At 33.4% G+C, this 21,161-nt stretch overlaps 1 protein-coding gene, 3 long non-coding RNA genes and 1 pseudogene across 5 annotated transcripts; 1 reads left to right on the top strand and 4 right to left on the bottom strand.

Moving 5' to 3' along the window:
- Positions 1-350: 350 nt before the first annotated feature.
- On the bottom strand, positions 351-6,648 carry LOC148923863 (protein ROOT HAIR DEFECTIVE 3 homolog 2-like). The gene is made up of 22 exons (XM_089060249.1): positions 6,458-6,648; positions 6,256-6,322; positions 6,052-6,154; positions 5,879-5,949; positions 5,722-5,785; positions 5,516-5,596; positions 5,367-5,414; positions 5,110-5,172; positions 4,766-4,822; positions 4,540-4,671; positions 4,365-4,433; positions 4,082-4,173; positions 3,867-3,978; positions 3,594-3,762; positions 3,406-3,506; positions 3,027-3,274; positions 2,877-2,943; positions 2,368-2,508; positions 2,166-2,273; positions 1,241-1,374; positions 1,011-1,125; positions 351-750 (listed from the first exon to the last, which is right to left on the bottom strand). The coding sequence occupies exons 1-22, from the start codon at positions 6,609-6,611 to the stop codon at positions 652-654; spliced, it is 2,295 nt and encodes a 764-aa protein (XP_088916375.1). The 5' UTR covers positions 6,612-6,648; the 3' UTR covers positions 351-651.
- A 3,932-nt stretch (positions 6,649-10,580) lies between these two features.
- On the top strand, positions 10,581-11,587 carry LOC148923862 (uncharacterized). Its single transcript, XR_016132629.1, has 2 exons — positions 10,581-10,828; positions 11,178-11,587. It is a non-coding gene; the product is annotated as an uncharacterized LOC148923862 (long non-coding RNA).
- Positions 11,588-12,498: 911 nt separating this feature from the next.
- LOC125206895 (vacuolar cation/proton exchanger 3-like) lies at positions 12,499-18,174 on the bottom strand (annotated as a pseudogene). Its single transcript, XR_016132894.1, has 14 exons — positions 17,968-18,174; positions 17,477-17,581; positions 17,352-17,381; positions 17,147-17,263; positions 16,979-17,050; positions 16,870-16,897; positions 16,233-16,429; positions 15,918-16,138; positions 15,650-15,778; positions 15,462-15,578; positions 15,321-15,374; positions 15,119-15,235; positions 14,924-15,017; positions 12,499-12,803 (listed from the first exon to the last, which is right to left on the bottom strand). The product of XR_016132894.1 is annotated as a vacuolar cation/proton exchanger 3-like (transcript).
- A 732-nt stretch (positions 18,175-18,906) lies between these two features.
- On the bottom strand, positions 18,907-19,443 carry LOC148923861 (uncharacterized). The gene is made up of 3 exons (XR_016132431.1): positions 19,395-19,443; positions 19,125-19,187; positions 18,907-18,961 (listed from the first exon to the last, which is right to left on the bottom strand). It is a non-coding gene; the product is annotated as an uncharacterized LOC148923861 (long non-coding RNA).
- A 704-nt stretch (positions 19,444-20,147) lies between these two features.
- Positions 20,148-20,586, bottom strand: LOC148923860 (uncharacterized). The gene is made up of 3 exons (XR_016132432.1): positions 20,519-20,586; positions 20,331-20,433; positions 20,148-20,241 (listed from the first exon to the last, which is right to left on the bottom strand). It is a non-coding gene; the product is annotated as an uncharacterized LOC148923860 (long non-coding RNA).
- Positions 20,587-21,161: the final 575 nt, after the last annotated feature.

Below are 21,161 nucleotides of genomic sequence, written 5' to 3'. Positions count from 1 at the left end.
TCTTTGATAACTCGCAAAACAACTTAAAATCATGCATCGAAAATCAAATGTTTCATATTTAATAGGATGGAGAGAATACAATATAGGGTGGCCTTGATTTTTTTTTTTTTAAAGATACGATGAATACTTTGTTGAATAATAGCTTTATTCAGTTTTTAGGTATATTATTCAATTAATTTGTAATAATTCTTCAATTTGCGATCTTAGTTCCGACAGAATTGATGCTCTTAATTTATATTGCGTAGATCATTCAAATTTGGGCTTTTTAATGATTTTTTAATACTATATAGTATAACAAACGACGCCCGTATCCAGGCAGAGTCTTTAACTCTTGAGAAAAAGGGCCTTGATGAGAAAAACAAAGTGTTCTATCATATAGGATATAAAAATTGTATAGAATGGTAGACACACTTTAACAATATCGAATAAAAAACAAAACAAAAAAACAAAATAAAAAAAAAAGCCTGAAAGGAATAGAAACATCCTAAGCCCATGGAAATTGCGAAAATAAAAACATATGGGCTGGGCCTCGTTAAAACCTCCATTGGGTAGGGAAAAGAGTACCTTTATTTAAGCACTTAAGTGAAATAGTAGACTCCAAATAAAAGACTCAAACCTATATTGAAGACACAAGTTTCATGATTTGTAAACTTAAGCCCCCGGTGCGGCTAAGTTAAGCATTTTGTGTGCAGCATCCAAATCGCGGTGCAGAGATGTCATCAGCATAGGAAATTTGGTGAGGATATCACCCTGCAAAAAAATGATGACATAATTAACATAAGTATTAAATTGTGTATAATACTCCACATGGTTAATCATATTAAGATATAGAAATGAGATAAGAATGCTTTGGCATCCGAAATTCTTTAAAATTGTACATTTAAATTCACTGATTTTGCATCTTAAAAGATAAATAGGTAGAAGCAAAATTTTAAAGGAGGATCAGGAAATCATATGGTTTAGATGATGCATCAAATAATATACTAATAAATGAAAAAATACTGTAGTACCTGTTTAAATTCCTTATTTGTGTCGAAGTACGTATATTTCCCATTTCGTTTAATCTTAACTTTCCCACTTGAGATCCCGAATGCTAAAGCTAAGTTGTTGGCGAGTCTCGGGAACCTGTTGCAATAACAACACATAAGTAATGCCATGCAAGAAGGCTAACTATACTATATGGTTTAATAACTATATTAAATTACTAATTAATTTTAATTGCTTTAAAAAAGTGGAGTACCAGGTAAGAATAAGTTTGAGCGGAGAAACTCCAATAACACTCAATGCCATCATTGCCCATTTACGAATTTCAATAACCCACTTAGGAAGAGAGCACCACTCCATAGTAAAAAACCTCCATGATTGCTGACGAGGCTGTAGAAAGCGAATGTTATATTCTAATCGAATTTTGGCATATTCATTATAATCTCTATTAAATCAGGCATATTCATAGCCACACGTCGAGTGTAGTGGTATTTAATCAAGTCCTTAATAAACGAATTAGTTTTGAGCAAGTAACCAAATGCGACGCAAATAATAAATTCAAGCGTGTTATATTAGAAATGAGTCACTCACCCCTTCAAAGGCCTCATAAGGAGGAGGGTTATCCACACTTATATAGATTAGATTGGATCATCACCAAGTCGATTTGGGACAGAATTGAGAGAATTTAACATGTTATTAATAAATCATCAAGTAATTATTAATTTATACACTATAATACAATATAGAGTTGTGATCATTGTCTAACCAATTTTAAAGACCGAACTAGAGTCCAAATTAAGGCAATTAGATCTAGTTTTTTTTATGAGATTCGTTGATGTGTAAACTATTTCATTATAAACTCATTTTACTTCATTCTAGCAGGTTTATTACTATATTCCGGTACGTAATACTTTGAAACTATATTATGTTTTTATTTACTTCCAGTAGGTTTTGAAATGATTCAATACATGCTTCATTTGAATTCATTGAAATGAGTTTTTACTTTATTCATTTTAAAAAGGATAATTTATTCCAATAGATTTATTACTTCATTAAAAAACATTACTAGTTACTACTGCATATTATATTTGATCCTGTGAATTTCAGCTCCTGATAATTCGTCATTGCATAAGAATATGAAATAATATTCGATCCCAACAATTTATGAAATAATGCAATACCTCTTGTAGTTTCTCAACCATTCGCAAACGACCCTCCAAAAATTTTTTAAACTTGGTCCATATTTCTTGGCATTTCGATGGGGTGATCAAAGTCATTCGAAGAGGGACCTATATTAGTATCACAAAAGGATTGAATTATAGAATATCAAATTAATTCTAGTAAAAATTAGTGATGGAGGTCAGGGTTTGTAAAATTACTAACATTTTTCCATTTTAGTGAAGAAAGAGAAATCCCACAGCCGCTATTTGCATCCATAGGCAGCTCAGAACGTAGCGTTGTATGTACGACGTCGTATGTATCATCTAAACGTATCACAGCCATTGTCGACAACGTATCCATACACTGCACATACACAAAATATATACTAATAAAATCTCAAAAGTAAAAAAAGCAAACACAAAAAATTAACTTAAAGAGAATTTACAAAAGAGATGATGATATTATTACCAAATTTGGTAATACTATCTCCTCCGTCCACAAAAAGTAGATCACTTTTGCCATTTTAGGACGTCCACAAAAAATAGATTACTTTCTAAAAATGGAAAGTTTATCTCTCATACTTTTCCCACTTTTTCTTCCCTCTCGTACTTTACTCACTTTTTCTCCTCCTCTCTCTTACTTTACCTACTTTTTCTCCTCCTCTCTCTTACCGAACAACAATAGATCTATTGTTTGTGGACGGAAGGAGTACGTGCTATAAATAAAATTACCTCATTGTAGGCCTCCTCCATAGTCGGCATCGTGCCGTCATCCTTTGGTGCTGTAGCACTAACATACCTGAAATTATAAGTAATTTGGGTTAAAACATAGATATATTAATTACCCCTATAGTTTGTGCATACTATTAAATATTAATTAACCTGTCTATTAAGAGTTCGTCGACTTTAAGAGTTTCATCTTCGAAAATTTTCACCACTCTGTCTCTAGTGCGTGTCTTTAAATCAGTTACAACTTGTTCATTCTTCGTTCCAAATATACCAACAGCCGCCAATTTGATTTTCTCATTCTCACTCTTTACGAAACTATTAATACTTTTCCATTTGTCCGTCACACCTTTATCTCTTAAAACATTCACCACTTTTGTATCAATACCAATGGAGATTTCATCCTGCAAAACATCATCATCACCATTATCGTCGTCGGATATATCTGTTTAACTATTATACAGATAAATTACATTAAATTTGGACATATTTTGATTTGCACACAACATCTGTTTCACTACTAAACAATCAATACCCATAGCTGATTCACTGTGTGGTCTCTTATTTCATTGAGAAGTTTTTCGCGCACAGTTGAAGCTTCCTCCTTCCAATTTGCCTCCTCTATGGTAGCATATTCTGAAAATTAAATAATGTATATATTAAATGCAAGCATGACTGATATTAAAAAAGAATAATATAATGTGGAATTTAATAAAGGTGCACCTAAACATTGCTGATTAAACTGCAGCACACAAGAGTCATAGCATGTCTGATATGACTCAAATGCAGACAGAGAACAATTTTCTATGCGTGCTTTGAGTTGAGTCGTGAAGCTTAGCAGTGTCTCGGATCGAAGATGATCTAATGTATAGTTGTAAGCAGGATAGACCACCTAATTTATTTACCACGATTAAATAAAGAGAATAATATTAGAGTGAGTGTTTAGAATTCATATTATGCGTACCAAACATAGTCCTTATCTGATGAAAAGCATACCTGTAATGCTTTTAACTTCAGATCTTGGCGTTTAGAGCTTCTGGCTTCGTGTACTTGTTGATCATACCCTCCTTTAGTACTACTTTCAAAATTCATAGTTTCCTTATCGTATCTATCAAAAGCGAAAAATATTAATATTACTGCATCATGAATTGCTATTTTTATTATATAATGAAAAGAGTTCGAATAAAAAAAATTTAATTAATTTAGCTTACTCGGAGAGATACTTAGCCAAGATAGAGTTTGTTTTCGCACCGAAGTCAATCACAAGTTTACTTTTTGCACTTTTTTCTATTTCTAACCATTCCTGCACAAATTTAAAGGTATTAGTAAGTGATGAAAATATCCATTTTGATATTGTATACATTAAAAAGGCATAATTGACTTTTTTCTATCTTTACATATATTACGATTATATAAACGTATACCAAATTAAATAGTTTATATAATCGCAAGAAGAGATGCATAAATTAATTAAGAAGCAAATTAAAGTAAAACCTGGTCAGACTGAAAGAGGCTCAACTTGTCCATGGCAATCTCTTCACATCGCATTGTGGCAACCATGAGCTGAAAAAGCAGTTGTATTATGCATTATACCATTTAGAAAAAGACATGTACAGAATTAATTAATAGTACTTCAAATTAACTAATCCTAAATAATTATTTGACGAACCCTGTAAGGTGGAGCTTTGAAGCCTTTAATTTGTTTGATAATATCCCATGTTTTCTTGGCACTGCTGAGAGAAATTTTTGATGTAGAGAGATCAAGATTATGGGAGATTAATTGCTTTTGGAGTTGGACCACCTGCAATGGATCGATCGAATACATTTAATACTCATTATTGATGTGTATATTAGTGAATAATTGAAGGAATAAATATAATTAGTCGTAATAAAACCTCTTCGTCAAACTCATGTCTCATATGCTCATAATTGGACAACACGGTAACCTCCACCTTAAATTAACAAACAAGAAAGAAAAATTTAGTACTACTACTACAGTTCTTATATCTAACTAACACGAACTACACGTATACAAATTCATAATTTCTTCTGTGAATGAGAGATGAACGAATAACGCAACTGGGTTAAAATCCTATTAGAGGGACTTAATCTTTCATCTCTTATTACTTAAAGTTACGTGTGTATGCATGAGTGATTTATATTTATAATTTATGCGCGTTAAATCCAACTATCTTTTTACTATGCACTATATTATATGTGGGTTCTTAGTTTTTGTTACATTGAAGATCTCAGTGAGTAGAGTGCCCTCTTTGCCTTGGGGCTTGGGAACCGCTTCCCAAATCTGCAGTGACGGCCAAGAAAAAAAGGAGAGGTCATTAGACAAATGAAAGAAATTCATTTCAATTACAATTATATGTTAAACACAAATTGCATAAATTGAAACTGTACCATGTGAAAAATTTCTAAGAATTTTTTTACATTGCTACAAAAAAAAACTAGAATCTACAAAGTCCTAAATCCTACTAATATATTTACCTTCTCGATATCCTCCTTCAAATTACGCTTTAATAATTCCGAGGGGGTCTACATAAATAAATAAATTAATGCATAAAATAATAATTAAAGAAAACTAAAAACACATATAGTATGAATTAAATTTAATCCTGCAATTAGACATCACATACCCCAGTCTTGTTGTTGCCGTCGCGTACCACAAAATGAATGGTTGTTTTCTCAAGACTATACAAGGATAATGATAGCATAGCCTATATACCAAGAATATTAATTACTATCATTCATTATGGAGTATTATTAGCAAACTAAGTAATTAATCTTGCATTTCGACTATCGCATAGTAGTAGTGTACTAAATATAAAAACATTTTTAGTACCTCAAAAACGGTCTTCAAAAGAGGCCTATTCGCAGCGTGCTCGCGGCCGACTTCATTGCACCAGCTATATATATTTATAGATATCAATATTATCGCGCCACAGTTGATTGAGTATGAATTTGTTTGCTAAATTAATTAATCTGGTCGAGGAAAATACATGTTTATGATGACAGTGTGAGCAATTGTTATAGCAAACAAGGCGCTTTGCTTCTCAAATGCTGTATCATCCTGAAATAATCATAATCATAATCAATGGAGAGCTTGATTTAGTGAATTAATCAAGATATAGAGTTTAGAAAGATTAATGATTAATTAAATAGGAGTAGTTACCTCTCCCTTCTCTCTACCATCTGTACCCTCCAAATCTAGCACCACAGTTAAGGGCTCAATATCAGGAGCTTTTGCTATCCATATCCCATTCGTTGTCTTGCTCCTACAAAAAAAACCTTTTTTTAAATACTACTACTATGAATAAATAAATATTTGTATTTATTAGTATCAATTTAAGAATAAGATGTAGACGACCAAACTAACCTTCCAGTTCCTGCATTCATTTCCGTAAAGTTTGTACGGAATAGATGATTCAACAAAGTACTTTTTCCTGCACCAAAATAAGTGGAGTAGCTTTTAATGTATGCGCACCTACGCTGGGGTTGATGCCCTTGGCCTCCAAATACTAGCTCAGCTATTTAATCTATCAATCTAGCTAATATCATAATCAGGCCAGAAATCATACCACTGGACTGCGGGCCGATGATGGCAATGACCGGAATTGAGGCGGCAGCGCCTCGGATGAAGTCCTCAAAACCCGACTCATTGAAATCTCCGTCGCCATTAATCAATTCCGTCGGCTGAGAAATTTTTTGTAGAGAATTAGGCCAGGTCGCCATGTTGAGTTAGAAAAATATTTTAAAAAATACTGTTCATCATATATATATATATATATATATATATATATATATATATTGGAGTGATCAATAAAATTGTTTTAAATTGACGTCAGGCAAGTGGAGGGGAGATGTCAAAATTTCAAATAGTTGAAAAATGGGTGTCCTGATTTGACCCGGAATATAATAGTGTAAGACTCCGGTTAGGGTCTAATCCCTAATCAATTTATTAAGTGGATGAAGCGATGATAGATCATGTGATAGAAAGGTCGATAATTCATTACTAATATTATTGTTCGTGAAGTATCACAAATTTTAATATAAAATTAATATAGTATAAAAAATTAGAGATAAAATTCTATATAAAGCAAATGGTTGGAGGAGGTTTTGTCAAATTCTATATGAAAGCAAATTCGACAGAAGCACAATAATGCGAATACTTATTTTCCAAGAAATTTCGTACACAATGCCATATAATAATTTTCCAAGAAATTTCGTACACAATACTTATTTTCCAAGAAATTTCGTACACAAAGCAAACTATGACCTTTCTTCTTTCTCTTGATTTTTCCATTATTTATAATTTATATATAAAAATTAGAAACACGTACACAACACGCATTGTGATACAAATATATCTACAAGCATATCTCTCATATCTTATTATTTATTTTAATATTAATTTATTATATTTTTCTCATATATTGTGTTTCTTGTTCCTTAAGCTATGAATATATTGATGTAAAAATTATACTATTAAAAAGTAAAATTGTTTAGAGCATTAGCAATGGAAAAACCGTCGGCTGAGAAATTTTTTGTAGAGAATTAGGCCAGGTCGCCATGTTGAGTTAGAAAAATATAAAACACTATTCATCAAATTTATAAAGTTTTAAATTTAGGTCGGTGCAAGTGGTGGGGATATGACTGACTATTTACATTCAAATAGTAGTTGAAAATGGGGCAAAATTTGACCCGGAATATAATAGTGTTAAGACTCTGTTTACCTACCTCAATTTATTAATCCCGGAATACTTTGAGTTGATTAGGGGTATGATTATTAATCCCTAATCAATTTATTAAGTGGAGGAAGCGATGATAGATCATGTGATAGAAATTAAGGTAGATAATCCATTACTAATATTATTGGTCGTGAGTATCACAAATTTTAATATAAAATTAATATAGTATAAAAAAGGTAGAGATAAGATATTAAGATGATTGAACTATCTTAATGGAAAATAAAGTTCACGGAGTACTATGTTAAAAAATGAAACTTACTAAAAATGGAAGAACAATTTTTTTTATGAACGTATCATAGAATACGTTATTATTGATTGCGGACGAACTCACTATTATGGAGTAATTAATTTGATATGAGGTATATTAATACGAAGCTAATGGCTATAATGAAGATTTAATTTTTGTAAATGGACGACAAAATACGACATAAGGTACAAATTCCATATGAAAGCAAATGTTTGAAGAAGGTTTGGTCAACACAATTATGCGAATACTTATTTTCCAAGAATTTTCATAGTCAAGGGTCACATTTACCCTGTAATAACGCTACGCGTCTATGAACTTTCTTCTTTTTGTAGAGAGGTTTGTCCATAAATTATATATTGGGTAGTGCCGTAGTGATAAATATAAATGATATTTATACATTATATGCATAATCGAACAACATTTTATATTAAAAATTAATTTATAGATTTAACTTTCCAAGAAATTTCGTACACAAGCGTACACAATACCATGTAATAATGTCACACGTAAACGTAACTTTAAGCTTTCTTCTTTTTCTAGAATTTTCCATTATTTACAATTTAGATATAAAATTTGAAACACACGGTGTCCCTCCCCACCCTTTTTTTTGGCACAGCTCATGTAGTGGTGCTGCCTTTGGATTTATTTATAATATTAAAAAAATTATAATTTTTTCGTTATTCGTGATAATTGACCACTGTAGGAGGCTTTGGAAACCTTATTCCATAGGTAACAGTTGGGCATTCTCAAAATTGGATTATCTCCCCGTCGTTTTTCTGAGAAACGGATAAAGGCAGCTGCCTTTGAATTTATTTAGAATATTAAAAAGGTCATAACTTTCTCGTTACTCGTGATAATTGATCACTACAGGAGGCTTTGGAAACCTTATTCCATGGGTAACAGTTGGGCATTCTCGAAATTGGATTATCTCTCCGTCGTTATTCTCTACTGTTGTTTCTTAGGTTGTGTTCATTTCGGGGTGGGGAGCTTGAGATTCGGGCAAGGAACAAGACATGGAATGGAAGGCTAGTGGGTGACCATGATTTGTTTCGATCAAGAATAATAGAGTGAGAAATCAACCAATGTTACACCGCCTTTTTCGAACACCATTTCATTACATCCACCACCCTTTTACCTCATCCATTCTTTATATATATTCTGAACCAAAACTAATCTACCTAACTTAACGAATCACCATTTGACTCTTTCTTAACCAATATGTTTCACGTTAACTACATTTTCTATATATAGCCCAAATAATTATCCACTATATTCGTCGAAATAATAGTTAATAGTTGTAACTTGTTTGACTAAAAAAGAGTACGATAGTCAACCCCTTAATTTAGGTTTCTTAAGTTTAGGCTCTCCGTTCACAGAGCCTAAACATTCCCTTGAATCGAGCTGAAAATTGCATATTCGCCCCCTCCTTAAAATGTAGAAATATACTCCTTCTGTTCCATAGTAATGAAAGCGTTTCTTTTCAGCATGGAGATTAAGAAAAATTGTGTTAGGTGAGTTAAGTAGAAAGAGAATAAAGTGGAAAATAAAAAAGATAGAGGGATGAAAAGAGAGAAAAGTAAAAGAGAGTAAAGTATATATGGAAAAATGTGTTGACTTTTACTAAAAAAAAGGGACATGACTCTATTACTATGAAACGTACTAAAATGACAAAATGACTCTATTACTATGGACGGGGGAGTAATTGTTTTCTATAAACCCATTCTATCTTTCCCTAAATCTGCCTAATATGGTCATCTTCTTCCCCAATTCACTGAATGGACCCCAATGATCAATCTCCATTTCCGCAGGCGTCATCTATTCAAATCACCTTCTCATCTTGAAAGATTCTCACTTCATCGCAGGTTTTCTTCTTCCTCAATTTTTTTTGGCGGAGGGGACAGGTTTGATTTTGCTATGCCAAAATAACGCTTTAGTTTAAATGCTTGGTTCCTTAGGTTGAACTGAAATCAAAATTATGTGGAAAAAAAACAAAAAATCAAAATATGAATTATAAAAATTAATCAAATTTCATGCTCCATCCACCCACAATTTATAGTCTCACTTTCCTATTTTTCATCCATCTACCGAAACTAGTCTCATATTAAAATTGGAAAGTTATTTCCATTCATTACTCATTTTTTATCTTTCTTTCTCCTATTTTGTCAACATTTTTCTTTCTCTTCCACTACCTCAATGAAACTATTTTTGAGATATTAATTTTTTCGATAATTTGGCTTGAACCAAGACAAAACTGAAATTCATGCAATGGACCATTCTCGTACATGAGTAATATCACTCTTAACGCCATGCAATAATTTGTTTAGACCAGATCACATTTAGAATTGAACTATTAATGAAAACAGGTGTACAAGCACAGACACGGAGACTGGAGAAAAAGTGTGTGTGATTGAGCAAGTTACAAATTTGGGGTAAACAAAAGCGATGTCTATACTACCTTAAAAGCAAAGTTTTTTTGTGGGGAAAACCACAAGAGTTTCCGCCAGATTGGCTGAAGAGGTTTTTTTATTTTATTTTTTTAATTTGAAAACTACATACTTCAAATCAATGGTTAATACAATAACCTCCAAGAATTGTTAATCCAGCAGCTAATGGCATGAACTCTCAAAAGCAAAGTTGATTAGCCAAAGAAACTCTCTCTTGAGCTTTGTGGGAATTCTCGGATTGACATCCTAATGCAAGGTTTTTTTGAGAGCCAAAATCAATTTTTGCAGGGAAAAAAAGCTAAAATGATTTTTGACTACTGAAAATAATCCCCAAGTGGTCTATATAAAGCACTTGCAAATACTACATAGTTTCATTCACCAGCATTCTTTTCTTCTCTCTATATCATCTTTTTTCTGGCGCCTATTTCCTTCTCTCTAAATCTTTCGGTGTTTTTATGCTGTATATTTTTATTTTTGCAGATATTACAGGTCAATTTATTGCCATAAGAGGTCAGCTCTCTTCTCTCTAAACCATCTTTTTGTTTATTGTGATCTACTGATCTCTTTTTTTGGTATATATTGCTGCTGAATTTATTGTCTTAAAAGGTTTGCTCAACTTTCTTATCTTTAAACCATTTATTGTTTGTTGTTCATCTATTGTTCTTTTCTTTGTCATTCTTTTCTTTTCTTTGTCATTTCCTTTTTTGTTGTTTTATATTTTTAGTTGGATTATTTTTTTGTATTACTTTTGCTTCTTATTGTGTGGCCTTTTCTTTTGGCTCAGTATCTATTAGACTATTGAACATTTCTTCTGTTTAATACGAGTATCTTATTGCGGAGATTGTACTTTGGATTGCAGCAGTTGCACTGCCAAAATATACACAGCGGCGTTTGTTCCTTTAATATTTGACTCAGAGAGAGATCTGGTGAAATCAGAGAAGTTTAGAAATATTTGAAAAGAAGAAAAATGATCAGAAAGATGTCGGCGACCGGTTGAGACCGGTTGAGATGGCAAGGTGAATCGGCGTCGGTTATTCTAGAGAGAGGGCAAGGATAGGAGAGCTTCTCTTTCTAACAAAGCTTTTGACTGATGGTCTGATGGATAAAAGAGTTTTTTTCTACAAATCCTAATTTAAAAGCTTTGCTTTTTAAAATTAGGATATGGCCTTTTATTGGGCTAATAAGTGGAATATTGTGTTTAATCTTTGTTTAAGAGTCTCTGTACATTGCTGTAATTTTTTGGAAGATGACGACTGTTTTGACTTTTAACTCTTGCAAAGCATGCTCATTAACAATAAGTCTATGCAACCAAATTTTGTACAACCAAAAATTGATTTATTTAAGTACAAAAGTAATTTATTTATGCATTTAATTAAAAAGTATAGACATATATATAGTATAGAGAATGTGCATAATATTATGGTATTTGTGTATAATTTTTAAAAAATTTTTGAACCATAAAATATAATTAATACATACTTTAATACAAATTTAAAAAATAATAGAAAAATAATTCAAATATAAAAATAAAAAATTGAAAATGAGGCCAAAGACTAATAAATTGGTTTTAATTTGTTAACTAACATATCTATTATTTTAACATTTAATTAATACATCAAAATTACTAATATAATCTTTTTTTGGTTGTACAAAATTTGGTTGTTTATCATTGCTCTTATATTAATTGTAATTTTAATTTATAGTAACTTAAGAGAAAATCTTAAGTTTGTATATTTGAAATCTATTTTTAAAGTGATTTGTAATTCATTATTGAAATACTCTAATAGTAGATAACAACAATTTTTTTTAATATTGGTATATTGATGATGTGTGATTTAACTCTGTTCGAGGGGGAGATGCGTTAAGTAAGAATTAGTTGAGAATTGTGGTTTGTTTCCTCAAATAAAGAGTTTTATTTTAGAAATCAGACCAAAAATAAAAGAATTTTTTTTATTAAATCGAAACAATATTATAAAGATTATGAAATTAAACAATTTTATTTATTTTGAATTCTTTCTGAAAGTAAAGGAATTTATTAAAATGATTAAACCCATGAAAGCAACTACATGGAGAACATTTAGGGTGTGTTGATAAGTTAGTAATACCAAGATAGGAATTTATGTTCTTATGATAAAAGATTCTTTAAAAATTAAAAAAATAAAATACGATAAAGAAAGAGAAAAAGAAAAATGTAAAGATACTAAATCACTAAGATTACAACCTGTATAGCTACAAAGGGCCAAAAATTTAGTCGAAAGGGCCACGATTTTCGCACGAGCAAACGTGACAAAAGTATCAAAGTACAACATATGAGTGCAGAGCCAGTGGATGTATAGGTTTTACCTGCTGCTCGACTGCTCCTTCACAAGCGAAAAATTAGTCTCACCAACGAACAAAAGGTTACCGCTGCTGTGTGTATTCTTACAAGGACTCGGAATCTTCTCAAGAATCACAAGCTTCACCACTCCCTCAACTCAATCATCCTCTGCATCACCGCACACAATAAAAACAATGAGTTTTGGGAAGTTAGCTCGCCGCGTTTATGCTCAAAAGACTACAGTGTCGTTCATGCTAATAGAAATAGTTCATACGGACATGGAGCAGAGCATATTTACGTATCATTCTTTCAAGACTCTTTTCAATGTCAGCTCACCTTTCGCTGGCTTTGTTTCAATCCAAGCACTTAATATTTGGTTTGAAATAACTTAACTATAGTACTCTTTTGTAGCATAAAGAGCCTAACTTTAACCAAAACAATTGAAATTACAAGAACTCAAATTTTTACAAAATGGCCTAATTTTTCCATAGATGAGTGACTCAACTTATTTTAACACGAGAAATACCCGCAAGTGTACGGGGCTATCGTAGTATAGACAAGTCAAGAGTATCGTATCCACAGAGACTAAGTGCCGGTTTGAGTACTACGAAGCAATTTAGAACACGAACTAGAAAATCCGGAGAGTTGGTTTTGATTTTGAGAAACAAATAAACATAAACAAGCTAAGAGCGCACAACCAAGAAAAGTTCCAAATAAGAGAACACGGTAGAGCCTTGGATCCAACTACAACGAACACGATGCGAACAAATCAACAACTTCGATTACCCAATTAAAGTCTCTAGGATTACTAGGAAAGCCGCTAGTCTAGACTAAGCCCTCTCTCGAGTGCACTTAATCAGTTGATTAATCATTAATATTGAAGTCTCCTTCTAATACTCAACAATTAACTCCTTAAAACAAAAGGCTAAAGCCCTCTCTCTAGAATTCCTTCTCTCGAATGCAAATTATCTAGGTGTTGTTCATTCTTTTATCAATCCTAATTAGGTATCTCTCGATTACTCAAACTAGGTCAACAAACTCAATTGGTAGCTAAGCAATTGAGTTGAAAAGGTACAAGAACGAAACAAAGAAATCACAAGAGCAAAGGTAATCAAAAGTCCTTGAATTAATCGAAAGCGTTCATTGTAGTCTTCACCAAAACTCTACGAAAGATTTAGCTACTCATATTCAATACAAATCCACAAGAAGAATCCATGGAAAGAGAATTGAACATAGTAAACTAATAAAAGTACTCCCAAGGGTGAATTGAATGGCAAATTGTCTTCGTCTTCAAACTTGTTAATGAATCGGACTCTTTGTCTCTTCAATCTGCTCTCAAAGGTGGAAAAACTGTTTCTGGGCGTGGGGAGAGTTAGGGTTCTAAATTGAGTTCGAACCCCTTTTATACTTGGAGTGAAAATCAGGGCAATTAGCAAAACACCCGATCGGGTGATTTGTAGGTAACAAAACACCCGACCGGGTTTTCTTCCCGAAGCCCGTTGTTTTGCAAAACACCCGACCGGGTTTTCCGAGAGATGGAAAACACCCGGTCGGGTTTTCCTCCTGGAGTCCACAATGCTTCTTCAAAACACCCGACCGGGTGTTCCGAGAGATGGAAAACACCCGGTCGGGTTTTCCTTCTGGAGAACTCCTCGAATTTCAGCTTCGGCTCGTTTCAACCTGTTTTCATCACAAAACTACGACAAACCCATCAACTCACCTAATTAGTGTATATAAGGTGAAAAACTTGTATTTAACATCTTAAATCATCAAAAGCACTCTTTAATCACCCATAAAACAAGGCTAAAATATGAGTTTGTCAATGAGATAGTACATGAACTCAGTTATTAACAACAAAAGTGTACTCAACTCCAAAAAGTAATTCTAAAAAGTTTGAAATCGAGGGAACCTAAATATGCATTTTCCTTCTAAAATCTACTCCAAGAGCTATTATCTGTCTTTATAACTACCTATCTTTTTGTTTGAGTGATAGAAGGGACAGGTAAAAATAATCCAAGCTAGTAATTCATTGTTTACTTATAGATTTTAATGGATCTAATTAATTTTTGAGCTCGTTTAACCATCTCATCCTTCAGATACACAATCCCAATCGATCCTGTCACTCTAGGTAAAGGCCCTCTAATAGTACATCATAATCAAGTATCATGAGATATGCTAACCGCTTCACAGACTACATTTATTCATGAAAGTGACTTATAAATCTAAGAATACATGAACAATAAAAAACATAGGCGAAACTCATAAAAAAGTTAATCAGGACTATTAACCCTTTGTTGGATCAATGTGCACAGAGAAACTGGCAGCAACGATGATATAGCACAAAATAAGCATCAAACCTTTGAAATAGTTTGATTGGCCTTCCTGCATCGACAGAAGCAGCAAGAATAAAGATTTTCACATATATCTTTCTCCGAATGAATTCAATTGACTGTTACATGCTGGGGCGTTGTAGAGAGACAAACCTGAAGCATAAACGCCACCACTAATACTGTGATGAATGGTGTAGCAGTCTCGAAGAGTTGAAAGTTCAAATCCATAGGCTGTCCCATAATCCAACCGACAATTACACAAAACGGAATCTGGAAATACGATAAATTCAAATATCATAAGTTTGCTTAACAGATTTAACCTCAATGTAGAATCATAAGTTTTATAAAGGCTTACTACAAACATTGAAATCTGAGTAGACGACCCAATTGCTACTCCGATAGTTATGTCCTGGAAACAGAACAGTCAAAAGAATGAAAGGTACAAAATGTTAGGAAAAAAAAAAAAAAAAAGATGCCACGATATTCCAACACTCACAAGCTTGTCCTTCATCGCGAACATGATAGCACTAGCGTGTTCTGCAGCGTTCCCAACGATCGGCAGCAAAATAACACTAATAAAGGCGACAGGCATGTTCATTGAATCGGATGCTCCCTGAAGAAATGTCAAAGCTGCCATCATATTTTTTATTTTCTCAAATTAGAAAGTGTTGTGTATCTTGATACCTGTATTGCGTCAACAAGATATCCAGATAGAAGGGATATCCAAAGAGTCAACATAGCAAGCCACCCGATTGCTTCCCACGGATTAATCTCAGGGACTTCATCATCATCAGCTTTGTCATTATCCCTAACCTACATAAACACCAAGCAAAATAGCAATCAAATAGTGCTTAAAATGCAGATACACGTAGATTCGTTGAATGTGCTCCGTGCAGGATGTGTGTGTGAATGAACGCCCACACGTTACTCAAGTTAGAAGCTAAATACGAACCTCATCAAGAGAACTATACAAATTACTCTGACTCTTGAGCTGAAAGAAAAGGTAGCTCGCATAACGGCATAAGCAATCAACATAACACAGCTGGTGACTCGTGAAAGAGTCATCTCAGACTTTCCCTTGTGCGCTTCTGTATGAGTGAATTGTAGAACAGCCGGGAACAATATGCACATAACCGCCATTAACAGTAACCCTGAATTCACAAGCGCAGTGGCCTGAAAATCCCAACACGCGTTAGTTTTTATTCGGGCTAGAATGCCCCTTTTTAACTTAAAACCAAAACAAAACTCCATCCAATTTGATCACCACCTTATTGAAAACCTGGACTTTGTGGTGATGAACGAGCCCACTGCAGAAGAAGGCGCAACCGAGTACCAAGAGCATATTCGACAAGATGGAACCCAGTAAAGATTGCTGAACAACCCTTATCATTCCGTTTTGTAATGCATAAATTGAAATTATCATCTCAGTAGCATTGCCAAACGTAGCATTTAGAAGGCCACCAACTGTAGATTAAACAATGCAAAGCATTAAAAATTTGGATCGGATAGTCTACATATGTCAGCAGAATCAGCACACTGATAAAGGTGATTGAGAGGCATATTGAAGTCTGGAAATTGACGAACAGAAGAAAGTAAAAGATTTTGGGCTTCGTTCATTTTCAAGGAAACTATGATATCGAGCACTATCTTACATTCAAACTTTCGTCAAATATTGAGGACGCATTCACAAACACTACTATACCACCTCTAATCAGATATCACTCTGAGTATCCATGAAGCCCGTTCATCAATTTCCCAAGATAACTGGCATCCACGAATGGGGAACGGGGAACCATTCCTAAATGGAGCTACTGGTAGTTATTCAGATATGAAAAATACATTCATATGATCCTTTCATAAGCAACTGAGGAACCCTTTGAAAATTTGCAAAAAAGGGATCGTACCAGTTGGACCTGTATAACACGCAAGTGCCTAGCACAAAAAGTAGAGCACATCAGTTTTTCATTCAGAAACCAAAAATTACAACTAACGACGAATTTTGGAGACAAATACTCACTCGGTAGCATAACCAAGGCGCTCTGCCAAAGGTATAATGCCAGTTAAGCTGAAGAAGAAGACCAATCCCTACAATACTTAACAGATATACATCAAAACCACAAAATACACTCTATCAATGAATTTTCAGCACTATCCCTATGGGTATGATGACTGTTTACTTACATGCATTTTTGTAAAATAATGTAAACATATAGCTAGAGGCCCAAATGGCAGCAACACGTCGATCCTCGCTCTGATCAAGACAATGTATATACTTCTGAGGATGCTGACTCGATTCACCTTTTGTATAACCCAAGAAGCAGAAAAATGAGGGTGTGCCAAGATATGACGAGAAGGTTCAAAACTCAACGAATGAATCAGAACAGACTTTGCTAGAAGAGACCTTCAACAAGTCGTTTCATCATGCCTCGTATCTGCATATTCAAATAAAGAAAATGAGATAACTATAATTTTCACAATAATGGAAAGAAACATGATGAAAATTCTATCAACCTGGGTTTTTGTATAGCCGCTATCTTCCAAATCATCGAGCTGTAGTGGTGCAGATGATTCTTCACGCATTTCCACAATATCTGCAGCTATTTTTTCTCCAATACCCTGTATTAACAAATGTATTAGATTAGAACAATCTAGTGTTTGGTAATGTGCTCATTAGTTTGAAACGTACGAAATTTAAAATATCTTCAACTTCATTAATTCTTCCATGCAAATAAGAAACAATAAAAAAAAGAATCACTTATTATCGCAAATAGGAGTGCATGATAATGGACATATACAAAATAGTGATAACTTACTTGCTGCCATGATTCAAAAAGTGAATGTATTCGTGTACAATATAATTCTACATCACAAAAATATAATGATCAGTAAGATAAACAAAAATGAAAACTAGCATAAATATATTTTTCATCGTGTATTTAGTCTAGCCCGTAGTCCCTCTGCACTGTTGGGCTCCATTGCCGAAGACTCTTGGGCTATCTCACTGCGGCCCTGTGCACTGCTGCTGGGCTCCATTGCCCTGGGCTCTGGGGGGCTATCTCAATGCGGCCCTGTGGAGTTGATTTGGATACATCCTCCATATAGCTTGCCAATTCTCGAATTCTGACACTAATTGGTGGAGAATCATCACCTTTTGTCTCTAATTCTGCTGTGGCATCAGTGTTCATCCCTTCATCAAATAGTTTCCCCATAAACACCGTGGAGGTTTGACTACCACAGCCCTAACCCCGTTGATACTTAGCTGGACGTGGTGTTGTGATGTTGTTTGATACACAAATTAGTTTTCTAGATTTAAAATTGTAAGGACAAAAGTACCCTTTATGTATTTCATTTCTAGTTCTTAAAAAAAAAGCCATAAAATCAAAATTTGCTATAAAATTGTAAGAACAAAAGTACCCTTTATGTATTTCATTTCTAGTTCTTAAAAAAAAAGCAAATTTTGATTTTATGGCTCTTTTTTTTTAAGAACTAGAAATGAAATACATAAATGGTACTTTTGTTCTTACTATTTATTAAGAAGCAAATTGAAATATAACCTGGTTAGACTGAAAGAGCCTCAACTTGTCCATGGCAATCTCATCACATCGCGTTGTGGCAAACATTAGCTGAAAAGATAGTTGTATTATGCATGACCATTTCAAAAACACACAGAATTACTATAAATTAATTAAGCTTAATTATATGACGAACCCTAAAAGGTGGAACTTTGAAGTCTTTATGTTTTTTGATGTCATCCCATATTTTTTTGGCACTGCTCAAAGAAATTTTTGATGTAGAGAGATCAAGATTATCATGTTCGGCATGTGCAATTAATTTCTTTTTGAGTTGGGCCACCTGCAATGGGATCGATTTAATTACTCCTAATTAATGTGTATATTAGTGAATAATTGAAGGAATAAAGTTAACTAGTCATAATAAAACCTCTTCATCAAACTTATCTCTCATGTACTCATAATGGGACAACACGGTAACCTCCACCTTCAAGTCCAAACATGAATGATAAACAGACAAGAAAGAAAATTAATTAGTATTAATTTACTATATTTCATATATAAAATTAATTAAACATGAATTAAACGTGCACAAACTCCGTGAATAAGAGATGTGTGTGTGTGTGTGTGTTTTCTTCAGTAATTGTTACATTGAAGATCTCAGTGAGTAGAGTGCCCTCGTTGCCCGGAGGCTTGGGAACCGCTTCCCAAATCTGCGGAGACGACCAGAAAAAGGGAGAAGCCATTAGATAAATGAAATAAAACAATTTCAATCACAATTACAATTACGTTAAAAACAGATTATGTTTTTTTTTTCTTCAAAAAAAGGGGTCTGTACATCTATGTATTTAAAGTGCAAAAACATTGTCTTTTTAAATTCATAAATCCTAATTCCTAGTAATATAGGAGTATTTATTTACCTTCTCGATATCCTCCTTCAAATTACGCTCCAATATTTCTGAGGGGGTCTACATAAATAATGAAAGCAAAAAATCAGATTTAAAGAAAACTAATAACTACATACATATATGAAATTAATTTTAATTCCTCCGATTAATTAAGCATACCCCTGTCTTGCTGTTGCCGTCGCGTACCACAAAATGAATAGTTGTTTTCTGAGGATTAAACAAGGATAGCATAGCCTATATATCCAAGTTTACAACAAGATTAATATTCATTATATATTAGTAAGTGGCAAACTAAGTAATTAATCTTGCATTTCGATTATCACATACTGAATCACATAGTACTACTAAAATTAAAAACATTTTATGTACCTCGAAAATGGTCTTTAAAAGAGGCCTATTCGCAGCATGCTCGCGGCCAACATCACTCCACCACCTATATATAGAGATTAGAGTTGGCTGTAGTTAGCATATTTTGGTAGGGTTGATAACTCATCTAAGGATGGAATTGTATGAACGAAAATGTCATTTTTGTTCATAGAATTTCATCCTTCGATAAGTTATCAGTCCTACCAAAGACGTAGCTAAGAAATCATATAGGAAGGGGCAAAAATATATAGTACCCCACTAGCTAGGATAATTTTAAGAATTTATTAAGGAGCATTTAGTGAATAATTTGAGGGTGAGGAGGGGCATTTTAATTTGCCACATCTAGCCAAAGGTTGTATGGTAGTTATTATTGTAATACAACCCTATCAAAATTAAATTGAAATTAATTAAACCGGTCGTACATGTTTATGATGACAGTGTTAGCAATTGCTATTGCAAACAAGGCGCTTTGCTTCTCAAATGTTGTATCGTCCTGAAATAATCATAAATAATAAATTCAATAGCTTAATCTATTAAAGTAAGATAGTGTAGAAAGATTAATGAATAAATAATTATACCAACCTCTCCCTTCTCTTTACCATCTGTACCCTCCAAATCTAGCACCACAGTCAACGGTTCTATATGAGGAGTCTTTGCCATCCATATCCCATTCGTTGTCTTGCTCCTACAAAAAATATTTTTATATACTATGAATAAATAAATATTTATAGTAATTAATATAATAACAAAAAGTAGACGAGCAAACTAACCTTCCAGTTTGTGCATTCATTGCCCTAAAATCCGTACAGAATAGATGATTCAACAAGGTACTCTTTCCTGCACCAAAATAAGTATAGTTCTACTTTTTAATGCACGAGAGTGCGTGCTTTCGTGTTGGCAGTTTAATTATACTATAAATATCGATCAATCTAATATCGTAATTAGGGCAAAAATATACCACTGGACTGTGGGCCGACGATGGCAATGACCGGAATAGAGGCAGCAGTGCCTTGGATAAATTCCTCGAAACCCGACTCGTTGAAATCTCCGTCGCCATTAATCAATTCCATCGGATGAGAATTTTCCGGTGCCATTAGTGACGTAGGAGAAGTAGCAATGTTGAGGTAGCAAACTTTACTTCAACGTTTATTTATATTGTTTTGGAATATCCACCCCTATGAGGAGTGGTCCCATGTCCTTTATTTCATTTTGCTGTGGACCAAACTATAATGATTTTTTTTTTTTGCTAAAATAAAGTTATGTGACATTTTTATGATAACGTAAGTAAGGATGAAATTGATGTAAATTTGATACGATCCTTCATTTAGTTTAGATATATTAGAGTTTTGCGCATCTTTTTTTCTTGTTCATTAAGTAGGTATTCTAGTATAAAAAAAAACAAAAAAAACAAAT

Source organism: Salvia hispanica, chromosome 6 (assembly GCF_029641045.1).
Source record: "Salvia hispanica isolate PSC_SH4W2 chromosome 6, Shi_PSC_v1, whole genome shotgun sequence".
In the NCBI taxonomy this organism is placed as follows: domain Eukaryota; kingdom Viridiplantae; phylum Streptophyta; class Magnoliopsida; order Lamiales; family Lamiaceae; genus Salvia; species Salvia hispanica.
The sequence above is the reverse complement of the archived record's forward strand: the minus strand, read 5'-3'. Positions and strand labels throughout refer to the sequence as shown.

Excerpts from the sequence above, each read along its gene's own strand:
- LOC148923863 (XM_089060249.1), bottom strand. The coding sequence starts at position 6,611 with ATGGCGACCTGGCCTAATTCTCTACAAAAAATTTCTCAGCCGACGGAA. Across the intron at positions 4,434-4,539 it reads TCAAAGCTCCACCTTACAGG|CTCATGGTTGCCACAATGCG; the intron begins GTTCGTCAAATA and ends CTGCTTTTTCAG. Across the intron at positions 2,274-2,367 it reads CTTCACTAAAATGGAAAAAT|GTCCCTCTTCGAATGACTTT; the intron begins GTTAGTAATTTT and ends ATACTAATATAG.